This window comes from Aptenodytes patagonicus, chromosome 1 (assembly GCF_965638725.1).
Source record: "Aptenodytes patagonicus chromosome 1, bAptPat1.pri.cur, whole genome shotgun sequence".
Taxonomy (NCBI): Eukaryota; Metazoa; Chordata; class Aves; order Sphenisciformes; family Spheniscidae; genus Aptenodytes; species Aptenodytes patagonicus.
The window spans coordinates 6,765,100-6,786,389 of record NC_134949.1 but is presented as its reverse complement, the minus strand read 5'-3'; the positions used below and the strand labels follow the sequence as shown (position 1 = coordinate 6,786,389).

General features: G+C 43.9%; 1 protein-coding gene across 2 annotated transcripts in view; it reads right to left on the bottom strand.

Annotated features, from left to right (window-relative positions):
• The window catches only part of CAMK1D (calcium/calmodulin dependent protein kinase ID), a 238,560-nt gene that overhangs the window by 28,170 nt on the left and 189,100 nt on the right, over positions 1 to 21,290 (bottom strand). For both annotated transcript variants that reach the window (XM_076353465.1, XM_076353559.1), the window contains exons 4-6: positions 20,920 to 21,058; positions 16,375 to 16,501; positions 7,048 to 7,123 (exon numbers count right to left, since the gene is read on the bottom strand). In XM_076353465.1, coding sequence (XP_076209580.1) covers positions 7,048 to 7,123; positions 16,375 to 16,501; positions 20,920 to 21,058 — 342 coding nt within the window. The remainder of the gene's footprint in view (positions 1 to 7,047; positions 7,124 to 16,374; positions 16,502 to 20,919; positions 21,059 to 21,290) is intronic.

Below are 21,290 nucleotides of genomic sequence, written 5' to 3'. Positions count from 1 at the left end.
CTACACACAACCAGCTCTTCCCCTGCTCCTCTGCATGGCCTGAGTATCTACACATGGCTGGGGTATCTACCTCTGTGTCTGGGAGACCACCACAGCCCATCGCAGGGGTGCATGGTGGAAGGGCTGTACGAGGAGTCAGCGCCACGCAGGACAACACCAGAGCTACTGGAAGCTGGGCACAGGGCAGAAAACAGACTCTTTTGGCACTGCTTTTCCCTTGCTGGTGAGAGCTTGAGAAGTGCTAGTCTCCACTACAGGTCATGGGCAGGGACGCCCCTCCAAACCAGCCCCCTGCCTGAGACTAGGCTGAATGCAGGGCAAGGGCTGGTCCTGGCTCGGCCAGGGATGGGGATGAACCTCCTGCATAGGGGTACCCAAGGATGTTCCTCCAGGAGGCAAACCATTGAGGGCCTACACCAGGAAGCATGTGAGAAGGAAGGAAGCTCCTTAGGACAGAGGAGGTGGCATGTGGGAGGGGAACACCAGGGCATCCTGGCACAGGGAGGGGTTGGGAGCCAAAATATAGGTGGTGTTGATGACCCTTCCCTTCAAATCAGAGTTTAGGAAGACACAGAAGTTTTAATGTTACTTACTTTAATGTTTTAACGTTACTGGCTTTGAAGTAAGGGATGGGAAAGCTCTGGTAAATTAGCCTATCATGCAGTTTATGGCTGGAGGAAATCTTGCTGGACTTCCAGCAACTGGGCCACCTTCCAAAGTCCATAATAAGTTTTTATTTAATTCTTACAAAATCAAAATCCCACCGACTTCATTTCCATCTGCTGGGACATTTCTGTGTGAAAAAAATGACCTCACTATCAGAGGTTCTGCTGCTTTTCTTTAGATATGCAGAAATACAAAAATAACCCCTCTGTCTTCAATGTGAAAAAATCTTGCATTGTCCTGGGGGAGCTTCAGGCAGCTATTAGATGTCATCATTTTCTCGCAGTTTCACCAAATAAAAGCTTTTCAGAATTATTTAGCAACCTTATCACATCAGCAACAGATTTTCCCTTAACCTCCTATTCCCAGTCTTGCCTTAAAAAGAATGGGATCCAGATACGAAAAACACAGATGGATGTACAAAAGAAAGATATTGCTAGAAGTCATTTCTAGAAGCCATCAGGAGAGCACAAAAGGAATACCAGGAATGCCTTCTCCTCACCAGGCAGAGAAAGCAAGCCCCTGCAAGCTCCTGTTACGTATTAGGGGTGATACTAAAGGCTAAATAACCCATTTGCATAGTCAGTGTATACAACCTGCAACACAAGAGGCACTGGGGTTAGTTTTACAAACAATTTTGTAGTGAGATTAGAGCAAAGAACTCAGTAAATACTCAAAGACCTGAGATATGTGGTGTGGGAAGTGGTCCAAGTGCTATTTATAGGGATAAACACATGTATTCCTTCTTATTTTAGGAACGGACCCTCATACTGGCTGACACTGGTGCCCTCATGAAACTGTGGACAAGGACATTACATGGGGAATAAAAAATGAATTAAGAAGCAAGCAATGAGGAGCAATCATTTGGGGTTGTTTTCCCGGTGTTTAACTGTGATATCCTGAGCAATCCAACATGCCTGTGTACATTTTGCCACCGCTAATTCTCCTTCTAGTACCAAATAAGTAAGTTATTCCTCACTTTCTTGCTTAGGCTCGTATGAGATGCTGAGCAGCAGGCGAGATGCCTGACCAGCTTTTCCCAATGCATGACTCCAGGACGATGGTGGAAATTTTTTCTGGCATAATATACTTTGTACTGTCCCTGGTTAATCCTTCCATACAAACATCATTGATGATTACATGCACATCTACTTGAAAATCAAAAGCAACTCAGCAGCAAAGAAGTACAGGGAAGTATGATCCAAGATTTATCTCCAGATACTCATTTATAAATAACAATAACAAACCAGTAATTCTCTTGTCCTACCAGTGAACAGAATCGGAAGAAAATTCAGGGCAAAATGTGTTCAGCCTAGTGCAGAAGAGACAGGAGGTGTTGAGGATGAATAAACAGGGGCTGAGGCAGAGCATTCTGTGGCCCCGGGTGCTTTTCCACCTTTGGACCATGATCTTCTATTTTTTGCATAATTTAACTTAATCTTCATCATATCAGGTATGCATGCAATCAGTATTTTAGCTCCCCAAGCTTTTGTAACCTCTCATGTGACCCAGACAGGTCCAAAATGCAGCTGCTGGGAATCCAGTGAAGTCTCTTGCTCTTCTTATGCTTTATGTTTTTAAGCTGAACGTGTACCAAAACTACCTTGTGATAAGCAGAAAGCTGAGCTCAACAATGAGGCTGTTTCAAATTGAGAAATATTGCAACTGGAATAACAGGAAATTTCAGGCTGCTAAAATTAGTTTGTGTGAATAATGACTTCTCATGCAAAACAGGTTTTGATAAAAACTCCACTGGTGCAGCCTCTGCAATCTGGCTGTCATTAACGAGAAGCATTAGAGACTGGCACTGAAACAAAGGTATTCCTTCCTAAGACATCCTTCACCTTGCATATCACAGAAACAAATATTTGTCTAGAGCGTCGGTGTCCCAGAAACAGTTTGTTCTTCCAGTGTCATAAACTGAAGGCTCTCATGTGAGACTGAGCTTGCATCTGGAGGCACTCAAACCACTTGCAGTAATAATAGCTCAAAGCATCTTTAATTTATGCCTGGCTTCTGTGTTGGATTCCCCTGAGTTTCCACCTTCTGAAATGACAACAGTCTGTTCAGAGTGGCTGTGAGGATTCGTGGGAGAGGTGGGGAGGTGATGCAGGATGATGTGCTTGGATTGCCCTATGCATAAATACGTCTCCGACTGGTTTGGGCATGTGCAAGTAGCTCCAGCCGTGCTGACTGTGGAGCTGGAAATGGCATATCCAGGTGGGTGTGGTGATATATTGGAATTAATAACTCCTGCTCAGGGCAGGATTAACTACCAGCATTGCACCAGGGTGGCTATGCTGCTGGTGCTTGTGGCATCTCAGCGCCATGCCGCACTCTGAGCATGCTGGCTCTGCTGCCTCTGGTGGTGTGGCACTGCTGAGACAGCAAACCTAGATGTTAAACCTGTGCCCATCACTGGTGATATCAGACACCCCAGCAGGGCTACTTCCTTCCAGCTTAGGGAAGGACCCCTCTTCCTCTCTGTCGTTACTGTACCCCTGACATCCACTTTCTTACAAGGCCACATCTGCAGTTTCTGGCTATTACTGGAAGCAAGGATGAGACCCAGTTCAAGATTAGGACACGTAAGATGTGGGCTGGGTTTCTAAGCTCTCATTGTAGTCAGTAGAGATGGAGTCAACAGAGACTGGAGAGTGATGCAAATGTACCATAAAGCAGATGAAGGCAGGGGGCCGAGTACAGAGCAGGATGTGATCCAGTAGCCTCAGCATGGGCATCTGGTGCTATTCAACACAGTCCATGGTCTCCCGCTTAGCCTCCATCTGCCACTCCAGAAGGAAGGTCTCCGCAGTGCGTTACACTTGCCAAATCCACGTGGCTGTCCCGGACCCCCCAACATGGCACTAAAAGCATAAGTTTAGGCAACTGAATGGCACATCCCAGTGAAATGACTGCTTGCATCGTCCCAGGCTGGGTTGAGGTGCCCACACGTAGAGCCCAGTGCCACTGGAGAAGCAGTTGAGTGCACAGGACCCCCGTCCCCAGCTGGCAGGTACGCCATGGGGCTATGGGGGCTGACCTTCCTGCAGCCACAGTATAGAGTCCAGGTGGGACACTGTATGTGACTGAAACAGCGCTAAGCACCTATGTTAGGGTAACCAAAGTGAGCCCTGGAGTGCCGCTGACTGTAACAGGAGCTGAAGGATGTAGCTCACATGCAGAAATATTCAAGGAGGTGGTTTGATCTCAGACCCAATCCCATCCAAGCAGTAACAGTCTGGCAAACACATTACCATGCTCCTTCTACATCAATGGATTATTGCCATTCATTTTGACTGTACATAATACAAATCAAGTCCTTTATTACATAAAGCACAGAAACCCTGAAAAGGTTTCCTTGTCCTGCAAACAGGAATTCACAGTGACTTGTTCTTACTAAACTGATTTAAGGCTTCAGGGTTGGGAATTCCCCATACAGCAAATGGGAAATTTAGATTTGAGGAGTGTGCATGCCTTGCTTGACAAGCTCAGCACAAGCTGATTTGGAAAACAGAGCAGGAAACGACTGAGCTGAACCTTGCAGAAAGAGCAGCCTTGCTTAGGAAGGGGGAAGGATTTTGGATGAGATCGAAACCTTCCACCTATCGAAGATGTGTTCATAAACTGGGTGTAGAGGACACATTACTTAGCACTGTCTCACCCGTATTCCTCAGCAAGACGCATAAAAGCAACAAGTGAAATAACAACAGGTCTGCCAGCAAAAAAGACCTTTGGCGCATGAGCCATGGTTGAATGGGACTGAAAACTTGGAGGAAAGCAGAGCCAAGTTTATCTCCAGGCAACCAGGATGCAACAGTTCACAGCCCTCCTGTGGGCCACCAGATGGACACACATTTTCATGGTGGATATTTGACAATAAACTGAACCTAGGCAGCGGTCGAGCCTGGAAGTGAGGCAGCGTACCGCTGTCTTCCACCTGCATCCTCCTTCTTCTCTCTCTCTGAAGCTGGTACTCAGCAAAGTACTACAAAAGCAACAGAAGAGACTCTACCTGACTGTCGTGCCATGGCTGGCAAGGACTGAAAACGTCAAAAAAGCCAATCCCTAGGCCTTCCATGCTCAGGTTTGCTTGTGGAAGATGGTAAGTTTGGGTCAGCACACACCATCCCCATCTAAAAGAGCACTAGGGAGTGATGTGTGAAGCAGCCTCCAAGGTATTTTGGCATGTCTGCTGTCTTCCTCACTGCCGTAGCATGTCCCGCTGGGCTTTGCCACAAAGTCAGAATCAGCACTGTTGATTTTTGCTTTGTTATGCAAAAGCTTTTTGCATCCTGCTATTGATGGTTGCTCCAAGATAAATCCATCCCCCTGCAAAGTTGTGTACTCAACAAGTTTTGAAATACTCATGTAGATTGGAAAGCCAGTCATAAAGCTGATGGTTTTTAGGCAGGACTTTATTTTAAATAAATGAACGTACATGCAAATAAATAAAGCCCTCCTATACTATCTTAATATAAAAAAGCTATTTTGGGTAGCATATCACTTATGCTCAAGACTAAATGAAAATGTAAAGAATTAACATTGCACAGCAATGAGGTTTGTCCTGGCAAAAAGAGTTCTACTACACCATCAAAAAGTTATTCATGTTGACAAGCCATGAAATGTTTGCATAAGGAGAAAGGGAACAAAGTAGGAATGCTTTAATGCTGTGCCTCATTGGAGCTGCTTTTTCCTTCAGTCTTGTATAACTGTGACAGTTGTGTAAAAGAGAAAAATAAAAAAAAAGGGAAAACACTGGTAATGCTGGTATGAAAAGACATTTGTTTCTGCAGCAGTCAACAGCTACACAGCAGCTCTGTGCTCTCTTGCACAAAAGGAACAGGCTTGTTGTGCTCTGCGTGGTCACCCTGGGCCAGCCCATGGCAAAAGCCTGACCTCTTCTTGAAGATCTACATGAATAGCTCCTGCTTCAAAGTCTGCTAGGCTGTGCAGATGTAACCTACGCAATTGTCATTTCAATGACATGCATGAACTCACAGACCAGAGCCCTGAGCACAGACCACCCCATCAAGACAGGCCCCTAAGCTAGAGGGAGTCTTCCTACAGGTTCACAGACAACAAGTTCTGCATTTCCTTCTCAATCCAAATATTAGCAGTGATTTCATATGCTCATGCACACAGAGCTGGATTCAGATGATGGTGCCTAGAAATGTTATGGGTGCCCTTCTCTGGACAGCACTAACGACCCCTGGCACCAGGGCATCCCTGTGACCACAGTGGCCAGGACACCTCTCCAATCCTTCCAAGTGTTGTCGCTGGGACAGGAGTTGGCTTACCTACTTCCATGGCTCAAGCACTGAAGGTACACCCGCATCTAGAGTACTGGCTGCCCCTTTCATGGAGACAAGTCTGGATATAAGAAAAAACCTTTTCCCCATGAGGACAGTCAAGCAGTGGAACAGGTTGCCCACAGACCTTTTGCAGTCTGTCTTCGGAGGATTTCAAGACCCAACTGGATAAAGCCCTAGGCAACCTAGTCTGACCTCAGGGACAGGACTTCCTGAGGTTCCTTCTAATCTAAATTATCCTATTAAGCCTTTGTGAAGAAGGGTGGCAGATACTGAATGAGGACAGGCACTAAACCTCCATAAACGTATGAGTTCTGAGATCTATCCACCACTTTGGAGAATGCATAAAAATCCTGGTCCTGTAGCTTTCTCAAGCAACCAATCCCCACTCCCTTGAGCAGTAATTAGCCCCATTAGAGGAGCAAATCTCAGCCAAGAATGCAGAGGCTTAATGGCTTGATCGAAGAGTGACAGAACTGACAGGGCACAAATTAGCTCACCCTCTCCTATGGGACCTGATGGTTGGATGTGTTAAGGAAAATGATCCCTCATTTTCAGTAAAAATCTCAATACTTTGTATTATGTTTTGGTGAGAATATTCACTGCAGTACACGAAAAGCTTTTCCCCCCTTATCTCCCTCTGTGCCCTCCCCTGGGAACAAAAAGCCATTACGGTGACGCTTTGACAGAGGTCGCCCTTCAGGATACAGCTGTGGGCCCGATGCTGTGCTCTGTGGACATGGCCAAATTTGTTTCTTGTCAAAGCTAACCTGATCAGGGGAGGGAATAGCTTCACTAACATCACAACCTGGACAAGTCCATACTATTGCACACAGTGTAATTCAGGCAGGAGCAAGGATTTTTGCTTTTGAAGGGTCCTGGTTCGTTTCCTACCACTTCTGCCCAAATTTCAGCCTTTATGTAACTGGCAGGTGTCCAGGGTTCATGTGATCCTGGGTCACAAGTGTCAGAGATGAACTTTCTTGGACCAGACGAAGTGGGTAACTACATGATGGGAGAGCATGTTGCATGAAATCCCAACTCTGTGATTGAAAACCCAACAGATACTCACAGGATGTATGCGATGACCCCAATGGACCAGCAGTCCACGGCTTTGCTGTAGGGTTTCTGGGCCAGCACTTCAGGAGCTGAAAATGAAAAGCCAAATGAGCACACATTACAAGACCAAACATTTGAATGTGGCCAAGAGGTAGGACCCTGAAACTTGAAGCTCCCTGAGACCTTGTGTTGCCCTCCACATACAGCCCTTGCATTTGCGAATATCCTGATGTTTTTGAAGCTCACATTCTCACAAAGAAGGATGACTCCTAAAGTGGAGCAAAATCCCTATTTTCTGGCTCCAAGGACAGAAAACAAAACCAAGCGCAGAAAAATGTGTGAGAGGCAGAGGACCATCACCTCTCTGTCAAAGGAACTTTAGGAGACTTGGAGGAAAACGAGGCCAAGCTTTGCACCGGTGCTGAGATGCACATTCACCCTGACAGCCTTGCAGCTCCACCGCATCGTGCTGCCAAACTGGAGATTTCAAGAGGCAACTCAGAAAGTGCAGCGTGTCAGGGAGGTGATAAGTCACATCTGCAGGAGAGGAAGGAGAGCTGTCACTATATCTCCCAACAGCCGCCTTCCAAAGCCTGCTGGATGTCAGAGTCGGAGGGAGTCATTTGTCCTTCTGCCTCTGGGAACACAGACAACTCAGAGGGAGAAATGAAAAATAGCAGGAATTGGACACATGCAGAAAGGAACTGAGCCTTCTGCCTCTATAGCTTTCAGCCACCATCGCCTGAATTTTGCTAGAAGTGAGAGCCTGGGCATTTATTGAAACTCTTTGTGGGTCTGCTTTCCTTTTTTACACCAGTGAGAGTTAAAAAGGTGCATTTTTTGTTTGGGAGCCTGGTGTATTATATTTTCCCTGTTGGGAACTTTCAGTACAAATGCTTAAACCTAAATTTTAAAACTCTGTGACTAATCTTTTTCATGTAAAGAAGCTTTTGCTTTTTTCAAAGCAAAATGTCCACAATAATGCAAGAAATCATTGTTTGTGGCACTCCTAAAGCAGACTTGCCACACTGGGTTTTAAAAAGCACAGTATTTCCTTTGAGTACTTTGGAGTTCGAACGCTGCAAAAGAATCATGAAGGGGCAAGTTCCAGCAAAAATATTTCTTTGGGGTTACACCTTCCTCTACTAGGAGTCCTACCAACATCAGTTAGTTACTTGAAGAATAGCGAAAAATTTGTGAAGCACATAAATCTATTAAAACGAGCCTCACATTTAGTTGCTACATATGCTTTGGTGTACTGGTAAGGACTCTTCAAAGAGTTAGCTTCTTAAGCTAGACAAGTCAACAAAACTAAGGTCAAAATTGCCAGAAAGGAAGGGAACAGAAAGCAATAATGAGAAACAGAAAAGACTTTCTGGTGCTTGGGCATGAGAGCTTATAGTAGGGATTGAAGGGAAGACAGTGCACGAGGCAGATGAGGGCATCCATGTTGCATTTCCAGAAGCAGCAGAATGATGGAAAGGGTCAAGTCACACTGGGGAGACGTTGTAAAAAGGAAGAAAATCCAGGGGAACGTGGGAAAAGTATAGCTGGCAGCCAGGTTATGAATACTCTTGAAGATTGGGATATGCCCCAATCTGCAGCACAGGGTAAATATTACCCCAATCTTCAAGTCATCCAGCAAACTGGGACCACTGCATGTATAAGAAATTAAAATGATAGTTCTGTCCATCTATTGTTATTCCTAATACACTGTTGTAATGTGTGAATACTCCAACACCTATCCACTATGTGCCAAAGGAGGTTTCTTTCCACTGTACCTAGCATGAACGGCTCCCAACTTGGCCCCAGCTGCTTGGCAGAAACCTGCACCCCAATTCCCGAGACTACACCCACACTGCTGTAGTCTATCAAGATAAAGGTTAAAATCTTCTTACTACAATAGGGGACAGAGGTGTGGAAATATAAAAGGCATCTTCAGTTGGTGCCCAAAAGGTAACTCCTTTCCCAACGGCTAGGTCAGGGTGTGTGTGTCAGGTTGGTGCTAGTCTGGCGGGGGTGAATTTGAAGAAGAACTCGGGATAAAAAAATAAAGCACTGGATAGCCATCCTATTTGGCCTGCCAATGCCTCCCAGATCACCTGGTGAGTTTGCAGAGTCTGGCAAATTTACATTTTTCTTGTATAAAACAGTTGCACCTCAAAGTTGCTCAAGACAACCTTCCCAGACAACCCTTGTGTCCCCTAACCTGACTCTTTCTTTCCTGATTCATCAAAACTTGCCTCCAAGTTTTCCTCTAAAAAGAATCTTTTTTCAAAATATGCATCAAATAGGGTTTGTGAGACTCTGTTTCCTTTTTTGTCCCATCTCTTGTGACTAAATTTTGTGACAAATTATGCTGAAGAAGGGAGTTCATTTTCCCTTGTCCTTAGGTGATTAGATGTCTTCCAACTCTCCAGTCCTTCCAAATTCCCAATATTTTGTTCGCATATCCCTTCTACCTTTGACTGTCTGCTCCTGTTTGCATCATTTTCAAGACTGGTAAACATTATACATCTTATATCCCCCAAAGAAAATATTACGCAAATGGCTCCTGAGCACCACAGATCCTAGTGAGCTCCTGACATTATACAGATATGCCACATTAACATAACAGAAAACAAATCTGAGGCAAGGGAATGTGAACTATATAAAGATTCTCCCTGTTAAAACATCAAAGCTGTGCTGGGGCACTTCTCTCTGTTTTAAAGCAGTGAGGAGCACTGATAACAGACAGTTGCTGCTGCAGATGGTGGCTGTGAAGCAGGTAAGAAGACCGCAGAATCAAGCCCAAAGCAAATGTAAGGCTGTTACCTCCCCTTTGGTAAACTTTAATGAAGAAAGGCAGGAGGTTTAAATAATTATTTTAAAGCCAAATGGCTGCTTTTGGGTTTTGTTCCAAAGAGCAGACATGCAACAGGAGCAGGAGAATATAGCTAAGCATCATCTGTCTCTGACATATGGAAAAGACGGAAATATTTAATGAGCTGAAAAACAAGTCAGAGGAGCTCTCAGAAATGACAGCAGATCAGTGCCAAGAGGCAAAAGCAGGAGACGCAATGAAAAAAATCCAAGAGCTGACGGCATTAAAGGATCAACACAGACGACTGAGGAGACAAAACAGCAATAAGGAGAATGGGAAAATCAAAGCTCCCATTTCTGGCACTGGGGAAATGCCAGCTGAGCTTCCAGTATCGCACCTCCCCAGGGAATCATTGTGGGCTCAAATGCTATGCAGCAGTCATCCAGAGATGGGGAAGTCAACAAAGCAAACCTGGACCTTTCCCCAGTATATTGCCCTGTGGGTGCTTCACATCCAGGAACGGTGTTTCAGGCCAAATCAGCATTGCTACCAGCAACATGTCATAGAATCATAGAATAGTTTGGGTTGGAAGGGACCTCTAAAGGTCATCTAGTCCAACCCCCCTGCCGTGGGCAGGGACATCTTCAACTAGATCAGGTTGCTCAGAGCCCTGTCCAACCTGACCTGGAATGTTTCCAGGGATGGGGCATCCACCACCTCTCTGGGCAACCTGTGCCAGCGTTTCACCACCCTCAGCGTAAAAAATTTCCTCCTTATATCTAGTTTATATCTACCCCCCTTTAGTTTAAAGCCATTCCCCCTTGTTCTGTCGCAACAGGCCCTGCTCAAAAGTTTGCCGCCATCTTTTTTAGAAGCCCCCTTTAAGTACTGATAGGCTGCAAGAAGGTCTCCCCAAAGCCTTCTCTTCTCTAGGCTGAACAACCCCAACTCTCTCAGCCTTTCTTCATAGGAGAGGTGTTCCATCCCCCTGACCATTTTTGTGACCCTCCTCTGGACCCGCTCCAACAGGTCAAATGTGGCAGATAAAATGTTGGGTAGTGGTCCCAGGGCCTCATCCCACCTGCAGGTACATGAAGATGTGCTTCCCAGGGCACTCCACTTCCAAGCCAGATGATCTGCTGTTTTATGGTTAGGAGTTTTTTTTGTTTAGTTATGTTTTATTTTTAATAAGAGAAAAAATTACAAGGCTTGTTTCAAATGGAGGTTTTAAGAAAAGGTACAGAACAGGAACATTTGGAAACCTTTCAGAGCACTATGCCATTACCCCCAGTGAGCACAGCTATGCTAATAAGCTCCTTGAAAATGCAGCTGCTGGATGCCAAAACCAGCAATCCATGTTCTTGCCAAGAGTTCAAGTGATGGGGATTGCTCTGATACTTTAAGTCTGTTGAACCAACTGTACAAGTCATGAGGGTGCCTGTTCTTCATACCAGCCTCATACTTAAAAGCAATTCTCCTTCACTCCCATGACAGTGCTACTCCCAGCAGATTTTGCTGTCTCACAAAAACTCAGTCTAATGCTATTTTCTGTGGTTTATATGGCTTCCCACAAGCTGCATGCCAGAAGGAACGAGGCATTCAAACAAAGGGTGATGGTTTTGAAGATCCCCATAGGAGTGACAAATCAGCAGGCTGCTGTAAATGTGGGAGGAAAAAAAAGATCTAAACAGGGTTAAAATAACCAGGGACCTGCTTACATTGGGCAGGGACACAGCTCAACTGGCCCAGCAAATTGGTCTGGTGCAAGCCAGGACTAGTAGTTCAGCTGGTAACTATTTTAGTGCCAGTTTCCATCACGTAGGCAGGTCCTGCAAGTAAAGAAGGGGAAACATGAATGGGCTGCACAGGTACAAGATGGCCATGAAATCTGAGAGGGAAGGTGAGTAACGGGCAGAGTTTGTAAGGGACACCAAAGAGAGATGGTGCCAGCCCCGTTGCTTAGGACTCGAAGGTACCACCTCAAGAAGATGGACAGAGAGGAACAACCCTGCACCATTGAGAAGATGGTTGGATGCATGAAGGGCCAACCCAGCCCCTCTCCTGAAGCCAAAGACGGTGCAAGAGCAGTGTGAGCTCCCCTGCCCCCATATAAAGCATCTTCCTCATGGTACAAACAGGCTAAGAGGCACATGAAGCAGCTTCACCACAAGACCAGAGTCCCTATTCCACTGACTCCTGGGATGAAAACAACTTCTTTCCCACTTTCACACAGTCCTCCAGTGCTCATCTTGTTCTGGTTGGCCAAGTCTTTGCAGTTTGGGGCTGTTTCCGAAGGACAGCAGGGTTTCAGTGCAGCATTGCTGGCTTCTTGTGCTCCTGTTGTCCCTATTTCACGTTACTGAGTCAGATTTAGATAGCTGTCATGGAACATAATGCAGCTACATGCAAGCAAACCCCATTTCAGGATACAGCAATGGAGCTGAGCGATCACACTGTCATGAGCTTGTGCCTGAGCAAACCCTGATGAGAGCAGTTCCCGTGCTTTATTTTTACTTTATTACTCATGTTACTGCCTAAACAACTCCTGGGGTTGCTTTTTGCTAATAAGGATATTCCAAAGGCTTATTGAATATATTCAAACCTTTGACTCAAAGGATACCAAATAAGTCAAAATTCAACATGGAAATCTATTGCTTACTTAAATGCTTTGGTCTTGCGCAGGGCTAAGAGAAATGCACAGCTTTGATATGATCTGAAATTGCTACTGGATTTCTGGCAGAGCTGAAAGGTGTGAAATGACCTTTCATAAACGCACTATGGAGAATAAAAACAGTGAGTGAGGTGGGGTGTACAGGGACCAACTACACATCCAGGGTCCAGCCCAATCCCTACAACAGGGAAATACAAGAAAATTTTACTTGAAGTTGGGTTGGGACTCAGAGCAAGAATTTTAAATCTCAGTAGGATTAAGATATTAGCCTGCCACAAACACAGTTCATAATTCAGCATTTCTGCAAAAGGAGATCAGATTGCCTGAGACAGGCTTTCTAACATTTTTTCCAAACTTTTTTCAATGCTCATAAGCGTTTTGCGAGCCTAAGTCCTATCTGCAGAAGTAACCAAAGCTTTTGAGAGACCAACTCTCACGGAAAGTCAGTCAGCAAGACGTAAGTCCCAAACAGCCAAAATCTCTTTAGAGGAATTTGCTGAGTGACTGGAGTCACCTCCTGGTGAGTGCCCAACTTGACACACCTCAAGGATGACTCATTTTCAGGCAGTTTTGAATACCTCCTTCATCAAAATCGAGTTCTTATAAACAGTCTCAAGCTGAGCAGCCCATGACAGATTGCTAATGGCTTATACAGATCTTGCCCATAATCACACAGATCACTCAGGGTTTTGAAAACACCACTTCTCTAGTCTAGAAGACGGGGTGGGATCCATACAAGCCAGTCCACACACCTAATTTGCAATGAAATGAGCCACACAAGCTGCCTCATCTTACCTAGTTTAGGTAAGTCTAGTCCCAGTTCATCACCTAGACTCAGTCCATTTGAAATGGAGAGAGATAAGAATCCTAAGCAGGTAAAAAAACAGAAGTCCTTTTCATTAGAAGAGGTTGCATTATCAGACCCCCTCTTCAGTAAGTAAACATTTAGACTTGCATCTTAACAAAAGTGCCTCAACTAAGTCTAATTGGGTTAAATTATCCTGTCATCTTTTCACCATAGGACCAAAATCTCTGACAAAACTCCTGAAAGAATGAGATCTCTGAACTGCTGACAGTAATTTAATCTGTAAGGCAGAGCCTTAAAAGGTGATGTGCTAATGCGCTACTGGTTATGCACATTTTAGATATACTCTAATTTGATAAGTAATACTTTGATTTTCAGAAAGAAAACTGGTATTTATTAAGAAGATTAATTATAATTACACCCTCACTTATTTGATGAATTTCTGAACCACATAAACAGGAATTTAGTGTCTCAGGTACCACTGTTCTTTGGAGCTGAAACTAAGAAAAGTTGAGTTAAAAACTGAAACACAGAGAGTTGAAAGTATATCCTAACCAGGGAAATTAGATAGAAATGGCAGGGGGCCTTGCATACTTGCAAATGCTTGCACAGGGCAGCAGACCCGAGTTAAGATCAGGTCTGCTACCAAGTCAGAACCTTGTCTAGCACTTTGCACAGCAGGGTCCAACTGGATCCGTTTCTGGAGGTAAAGAAGTATAAATAGTAGCAGATGTTAATGACTTCTTAACAGAGCCCTGGTGCATTTGGCATGTGATAGGTGCCTAACTTTTTTCCAGGAATTAAAAAGCAAAGTGGTTAAATGACAAAAATAATTAATTCCTCAACATATCTTAGAAAATGGGATGTTCTACATATCTTTAAAGAAAAGTGCCAGGAATTGTGTTGTAAGTGATGGATCTCTGAGTGTTACTTCAACGCCAGGTAAAATGGAAAAAAAAACCAGAAAGAGTTGGCAGAGAGGACATTTCATGGGCCAGCACTGTGGCCCGTGTCTGCCACAATCCAGATGAGGACACGTATTCATGTTGTGCCATTAGGAGGAAGGACTCTTACATTTATCTGAGGGCATTAGGCAGGTGCTGCAAATTGGAGCGACGCTGGAAGGCTTGAAAGCTTTTGGATGTGGACAAATTGCAGACCACGTATGCAGAAGCCGTGTCATCAGGTATAACACTCACGGAGGCCCATTTGTGGGCATCACCACAGCGACTGACAACAAAAATTTTCTGTGCTTGGAAAATGTTGTCTGGGCAACCAATTATATTAAAAAAAAGAAAAGCAGCACTAAAGAGGAGCCATCTCCTGTGCAAAAAAGAAATAGAACAAATATTTAAAGAAGTTTTTCTTTGTGAGAGAGGGGAAAAACTCCTGTCAGCACTTTAGAAATAAGCTGCTGTGACCTCTTGAACCGTGATGAGTAAATCCTGTGTTCAGTAAGGTAACAATGGGCCTGGAGGCACTTGTGTAGCTATCAGCACCCAGACCATGAGTAAGGAGAGCTCTCAAACATCTCTCAAAGCACTAGAATTCATGTCACATGCTCCAAGAGCTTCCTCTCCAAAATAGCCAGTTTTCTTATGTAAATGGCTATGCTGAGAGGCCATATGAGATCACTTGGTGCCCAAGCAGAGTCACACTCCCTCATTTTCATCAGCGCTTCAGCAAACATCATCTGAACTTCCCTGCATCTCGCAGACTTATTCTAGTCAGTGCCCACTTCAGAACAAAATAAAACATGTTAACTAATGACAGAAGAGCTGACAGCAAAAATTATGAAAATTGCTGTCTCAGCTCAATTCCCGCTAGTGCTTTGGAAGAAGATTTCCAGTCCAGGATTATACAAGACAGCCATTCAGGCTGTACAGAGTGCATCCTGACTCACATGTCTTAAAATAAAAAAAAGATGGGCTGACGGCTTCACGATGGGAAACGAAAGAAATCTGTTCTTTTCCTGATGTTATCAGGATAGAGCGTGCCTGTGCAGTGGGAAGATAATGCCTGGAAAAAGGTATTCCTGGGACAAATCTGGATCACTGTGTCATAACCACATCATCTGTTTGAGTTCTCGTAGTACCATGGTATCATCAGAGGTATGAAAACACAGGTGAGGTGGCAGCTGCAAAGCAAAAGGAGCCTCTCTCTGACTGCTGGAAAACATCAGGTCTTTCCTACCAGAAAGATGTGAGACAAATCTATCCCTGGGGAAGCCACTGTCACTTTAGTTTCATGGATTTCATGGATACCCCAGAGATTAATTTTACTGTTTCAGCTGACTAGCTAGGTATTGTAGGCGGCACAGGCTTGCTGGATCCATCTCATGCATGAAGTGAGCCTTTTAAATAGTGTTTGTTCAAACAGATCCTGTCATCACCTGCCATATAATTCTCACATTCAGTTACTTTAACTTTTTTACAAGTATGCTGGTAAACACACGGCTAATCAGTAGCCTGGTACAACGACTACCTAATGGACAAAAGAGCAAAAAATAAATGATAGGAAACAATTTGATACTGCCCAGAAAGGCCCGAGGATCTAAAGAGCTTTTGCACACTGACATCTAGGAGTCATGGTTTTAACAGAGGATGACTGAACGTGTCTGAATAAACGTAGCTCTTGCATTCTACTGTCTTCTGTCAGGGGAATCTGGCAAATGCTATCTTTTATGATTAAAATAATGTTACATTAGGTAAAGCTTCTTGGTTTTATAGGTGCTTGCAGAATCGATGTGTTTGAGGATATTCTTCACATGCTCCTAATTTAGCTACAAGCAGTGTCTTTGAGAAAACTCATTTTGCAAAGGATTAAAATCATGAAAGTGAATCCCACAAACCCTGAGCTGAATTGCAGGATGCAGACCCAAAAGAGAAGAGCACAAAAGGCAGAGCACCAGCAACTTCTGAAATCTCTATTTCTAACGAACACCTGTAAAATCTCACGCGCACTATGTAGTGGCACTGGAAAACAAGTATTATTGCCTTTTCACTATGCATCTGTATTGCAGCTGGGAAGAGCGGACGGACAGTATAACCAAACCTCTTACCAACGTAGCCAGGAGTCCCGCAGGCTGTGGACATCACATCTCCTTTACCCTCCATCTTTGACAATCCAAAGTCACTGATCATGATTTTTGACTCTTCATCCTGGCTGTAGTAAAGCAGGTTCTCAGGCTAGAAAGGAGAACAAGCAAAGTGGGTTTTGAATATGTAAGTCCAGTAACAACATCTGTTGGCTGATGCTTTGCATTTAATAAAAATCATTAGTTACATCATACACTAATATAATTTGGTTCCCCTAAATCCTAAAGAGTTGCTCCTACAACCTATATGGAAAACCTCTCCAGACTCCTGTATGGTGACTGATGGAAGAAGCTGACACCTTGAGCTTTGAGTAACTTTCCTGGGATAACAAACTTCTCCTTTGGCACTCCAAATAAGAACTAAGGCTCATCCTTTACTCGTGAGGTATGTCCAACATACCATCACTTCAGAGTGATAAAACAGAAGGATTCATCTGAAAGCAGGTAAATATGGTAAATCCAGGTAGTGTAATGAAAAATTTTTATACGGCATTTAAAAAAATAAAAAGGAAAACAGTAGGTATTAGAGAATTTTTGTATCTTCTCTACTGGAAATAAACTGCTGTGAGGGAGGAAATGCCTTTACAGTTAACAGAGTTGCAGCAGGGATGTTTTAGCTAGAGCTGATTAGGAAAAAATACCACAGAACGAAGCTCAGCAACTTGTTTATGCTGAGAGAAAACAAGAGTCAGTCCGCAAAGCCCTGTGACTTTATACTGACATCAGGCAGGTTGGAGAGCCCAACCAAACTCCATCTGCTACAGCACAGTCCTCCATCCATGTGTTTTGAATGTGCTACTGCTACACAGTAAAGCTCTCACTAGGTGCTGTGAGAGCACGCTTCTTCCCCTAATTAATACCTGGGCTTGCAAAAAGGTCCAGCATCTGCTGGCACTCTGACAGGCTGGTGGTAACGGGGTACCATTGCACCACCCAGACCTTGGGGTCTTCATGTATAAAAGTGACGGATACCCAATGTTGCAACATAACCCTGGTGTAGACTTTTGCCCAGAAGCTGGTACAAACACCTACCCACATGCAACACACTTTGTCTACCAGCCCACCGTGTGCTCCAGGAAATGGCGAGAAGCAGCTGGGGCCACGGCCACACAACATCATCAAACTCCTTGGGACACATCCAAGCTTGGATTTGTAAGGAGGAGCAATTGCACTGCAGCAGCACCAGCATCTGTCTTCCCTCCTCCATCGCCGTAACCTCCTCTAGGGAAAGCAGGGACGAAGAAGTGCCGGGGGGAGACATCCCCTCCACCCTACTCTGAGGTTCCCGTTCAGCTTCAAGTGGAGGTTAAAGCACTTTCTGGCTCCCCAGCCCCAGCATGAAGCCACGTAGTGATGGCTTTATCGATGGCACATGATGGCCATGAGAGGATCTACAAGCTGAATCCACAACTGTGAGCCAGCTGGGACTGAGGCAAAAAGGGAAATGATTTTGTTCATAAAAATGATTATGAAGGTGTACCATTTATGTTTCTTTCTCATGATACCTCGTAAGTCCAGTGTTTTATCTCTCCATTATAATGCTGACACTGTTTTTAGGCACCACGTCAGTCAGTTTTATGCCACGGTCTGCCCTTGGTTGGAACTACTCCTGATTTTTACTAGTGCACTTCTGATCTGCTGAGGGGTTGGTAGAGCTGGTATTAAGGGAAAGACAATTATTTCCCAATGATTTCTGCTAACTCACCTCAGGCCACCACTTACTCATATTTAGTAAGGCCAAGAAACCCACCCATTTAAAACTTAAACTTTAAAGTTTAAAACCTGTTTAAAAGAACTCTGGTTCTTCAAGCTGGTTAACTCAAAAAGCGTTAACGAGGTGGCTCTGTACAAAGCAGAGCTGCTCGAGCCTTTCAGTCCTTTTGTACATCCTGGACTTCCCTGGACTTCATCTGCTGCCATCTCTTGTTATCTGCTGCTGCATTATTTCGATTAGAGACTTGGAGCACAGATCTGCTTTTCCCAACTACAGCAAGTACTATTTTGGTATCTGAATAACACACAATTACAATAAATAATTGTTATAGATGTTTCAAGGGTTGTATTTTTGTGGAGTGGATTCTTTCCCAGAGTTTCATTTTGGGGGATCACAATTCGAAACTTGCACTTATCTTGGTATTTTGAGATCATAAAAAGCCTTATTATATCCCTATTTTTGCCATCCTGGTATGTTTGTGCTAACAGAAATTCACAGCAGGTGTTCCTCATATACCATATTTTATGAGTCATTTTAACAATTGATATGGTACTGACAAAGACTTCCAAACAAAAAGAAAGAAAGAAAGAAAGAGAGAAAGAGCTAGCCTTTGCCCCAAAATACCGCTGGAGAAGGTTGGTTTGATCTAAATTCAGCATGTCCTTACATAAACTCTGAAAGTAATTTGTAGATGAATCCGCTTCCCAATTACCAGATCTCATATTTTATTATAGGAACTTTTTAATAAGATTAATCTGTTTTAAAGCGAGAGCTACAGCCTTCCTTTAAATTATAAAGGCAGGAATATTAAGAGCTTGTACAATTGAATATCTGAATTAAGAGGACTCAGACCTCCCTCCAAAACCTCTGGCTGCAGAAAGAAGCCTGAAGCTATTTCCTGCAAATTGAACTTGAGAGAAAGCTGATCATGTTAAAATACTAAACAACACGTCCATACTGAAATGCGATGGAACTCTAATAAATACGAGAATATTTCTATGTACTTCAGCGTAAGAGCAAGAAATGAATGGGAACTGAGGGCAACATGTGAAGACTGTAGGAGATGGAAGACTAACCAGTGCCTCCTTACAGAAAACCCGTTATTTGGGACTGTCAGGACTAAACTGCACAACACTGAGGAAATATTATTTGCAGACATCAGTGTATCTTTTCCTTCAGTGGATTCAAGGTTCTGCCTTAAAAATGTGCCAAACCAATACTTTAAAAAATATATTTCTACTATCTATTAATCTACTCTCTTTTAAAGTGAAGATCACAGGATGCCCACTTCTGGCAGAGGTGTCCAGGACTGAGGAAAGTCCCTTGCAGCAGTAAGGTGTGGAAAAGCTCGCAATCCCAGGGGAAGAATCTCTACACAGCAAAAAGAGTCACATCTGGAGTCAAAGAGTGGCAGAAGGAAAAGACCGTGTTAAAGTTTTCACAAAACGAGGCCATGTCTGCCTGTCTTGGGCACGGCTCCACCTTGGTGCCAGTGGCGACACGGGTAACAGGCTCTGTTTTGGCCCCGCTGCATCACATCTTGGAATAATTATTTTACTGCATGCAGCATTTCACATCAGCACTTAATTTGGAGGAGATAAAAAGCAAATAAATAGTATCTCTCATTACTACAACTTTTCATCCATCTTAAGGCAAAACAATGAGGTCATATTACCGGCACTACGATCTTCACTAAGAGGACTTGCCAAAAATTGCAAACCTGCAGTTTAATGTTAGACTGTATTAAAAATACAACTAATTTAAAAATACATTTACTAGAAAAAGGTATTTAAGAAGTAAAAAAAAAAAAGAAAAACCCCCCGTCTTTGTGGCTCTTGACTGTATTAATGTTCGTTAAGCCTTTACATAATATGACCTGTTTAGCCACATTCCACTGTCTTCTTACATGGGGACACTTCAAGGCCACAGCATCAACATCCAAGGCAACTCCTGTTTGGAGCATCCCTCCAAAACACAACCAGAGGTGTTATCTCATTCACTGAATTCTTAATTTCTGGCAGTAAACACTGATAGCATTAACTAGCTCAGGAACTGAAACCACAGTTTTCTTTTGACATTTGTATCTTTTTCTAATGCCTTCTGCTAATTTATTACTTAAGATACTAAAGATGGGGACATTTAGCTGTGTTATGAAATCCAAGCCTTTCTGCTTCTTTTAATGACAGTTTAAGATATAGGAAGGAAACAATACAGAAATAATGTTTTGGGATTTTTTTTTGCCAGAAAAGCTGAGAGGTTTTGATGTGATAACACAGTACAGTTGAAAGGAAAATTATCTAAAAATCACATTGGCACGCAACGTTCCTTAGAAGAATCCTTGCTGTTAACAGTGTCTCCAAAAACACTGGTCCAAATAGCACGATAGGAAATCATTCCACTTTCCCACACTATTTATTGTTACTAATTATTATTAAGTAAAAGTAAATATAGCACAGCAAATCTTCAAGATACTTTATAGCAGTAAACACTTACATCCCAGCTGAGATGAGTTTCCTGCCTTAATGTAATGTTTTGGGTCTTAGTGAATGACTTTTCTCTCACATGGTATGTGCAAAACTCCCATTGTAACAGCATTGATTGCAAAGTCCTCATTAAAACCAATTATGATGGGAGGATACGGAGCCTGCGGAGCATCCCTCTTATGGTAAAACCTTAGTGAAACAGCCAGTCCCAGGGGAGGCTGGATTTTCATGCGTTAGACTCACATAATTGTGCAACTTTCATTAACGCTGCCTGGAGGACTGAGTCACACTCGAGTCACACTGCGGTCGTACCTTGAGGTCCCTGTGCACGATGCCCATTCGGTGCAGGTAGTAGACAGCATCCAGGACCTGCCGGATCAGGGTGCTGGCATCCTTCTCGGTGTAGAAACCTTTCTCGACGATGCGGTCGAAAAGCTCTCCACCAGACACTCTGGAAAACATGACGGGATGCAGAAGTGTGAGGATACGCTTTAACGTGCTTTCTACCTCGCTCAAGGATGGCCAAGGCCACGCACTAGCCGCAGGCAGTCCAAGCACACGTCCGTCTGGAGCCCTGGGGGCTCCTCCACTGTCCCAACAAGCATTTGGTTTTGTTTTCTTCATAGTCCAAGGACTGGTCTTTGCCTCAGAGACCAGAAGAGTAGCAAGGGGCAAAGAAAAGA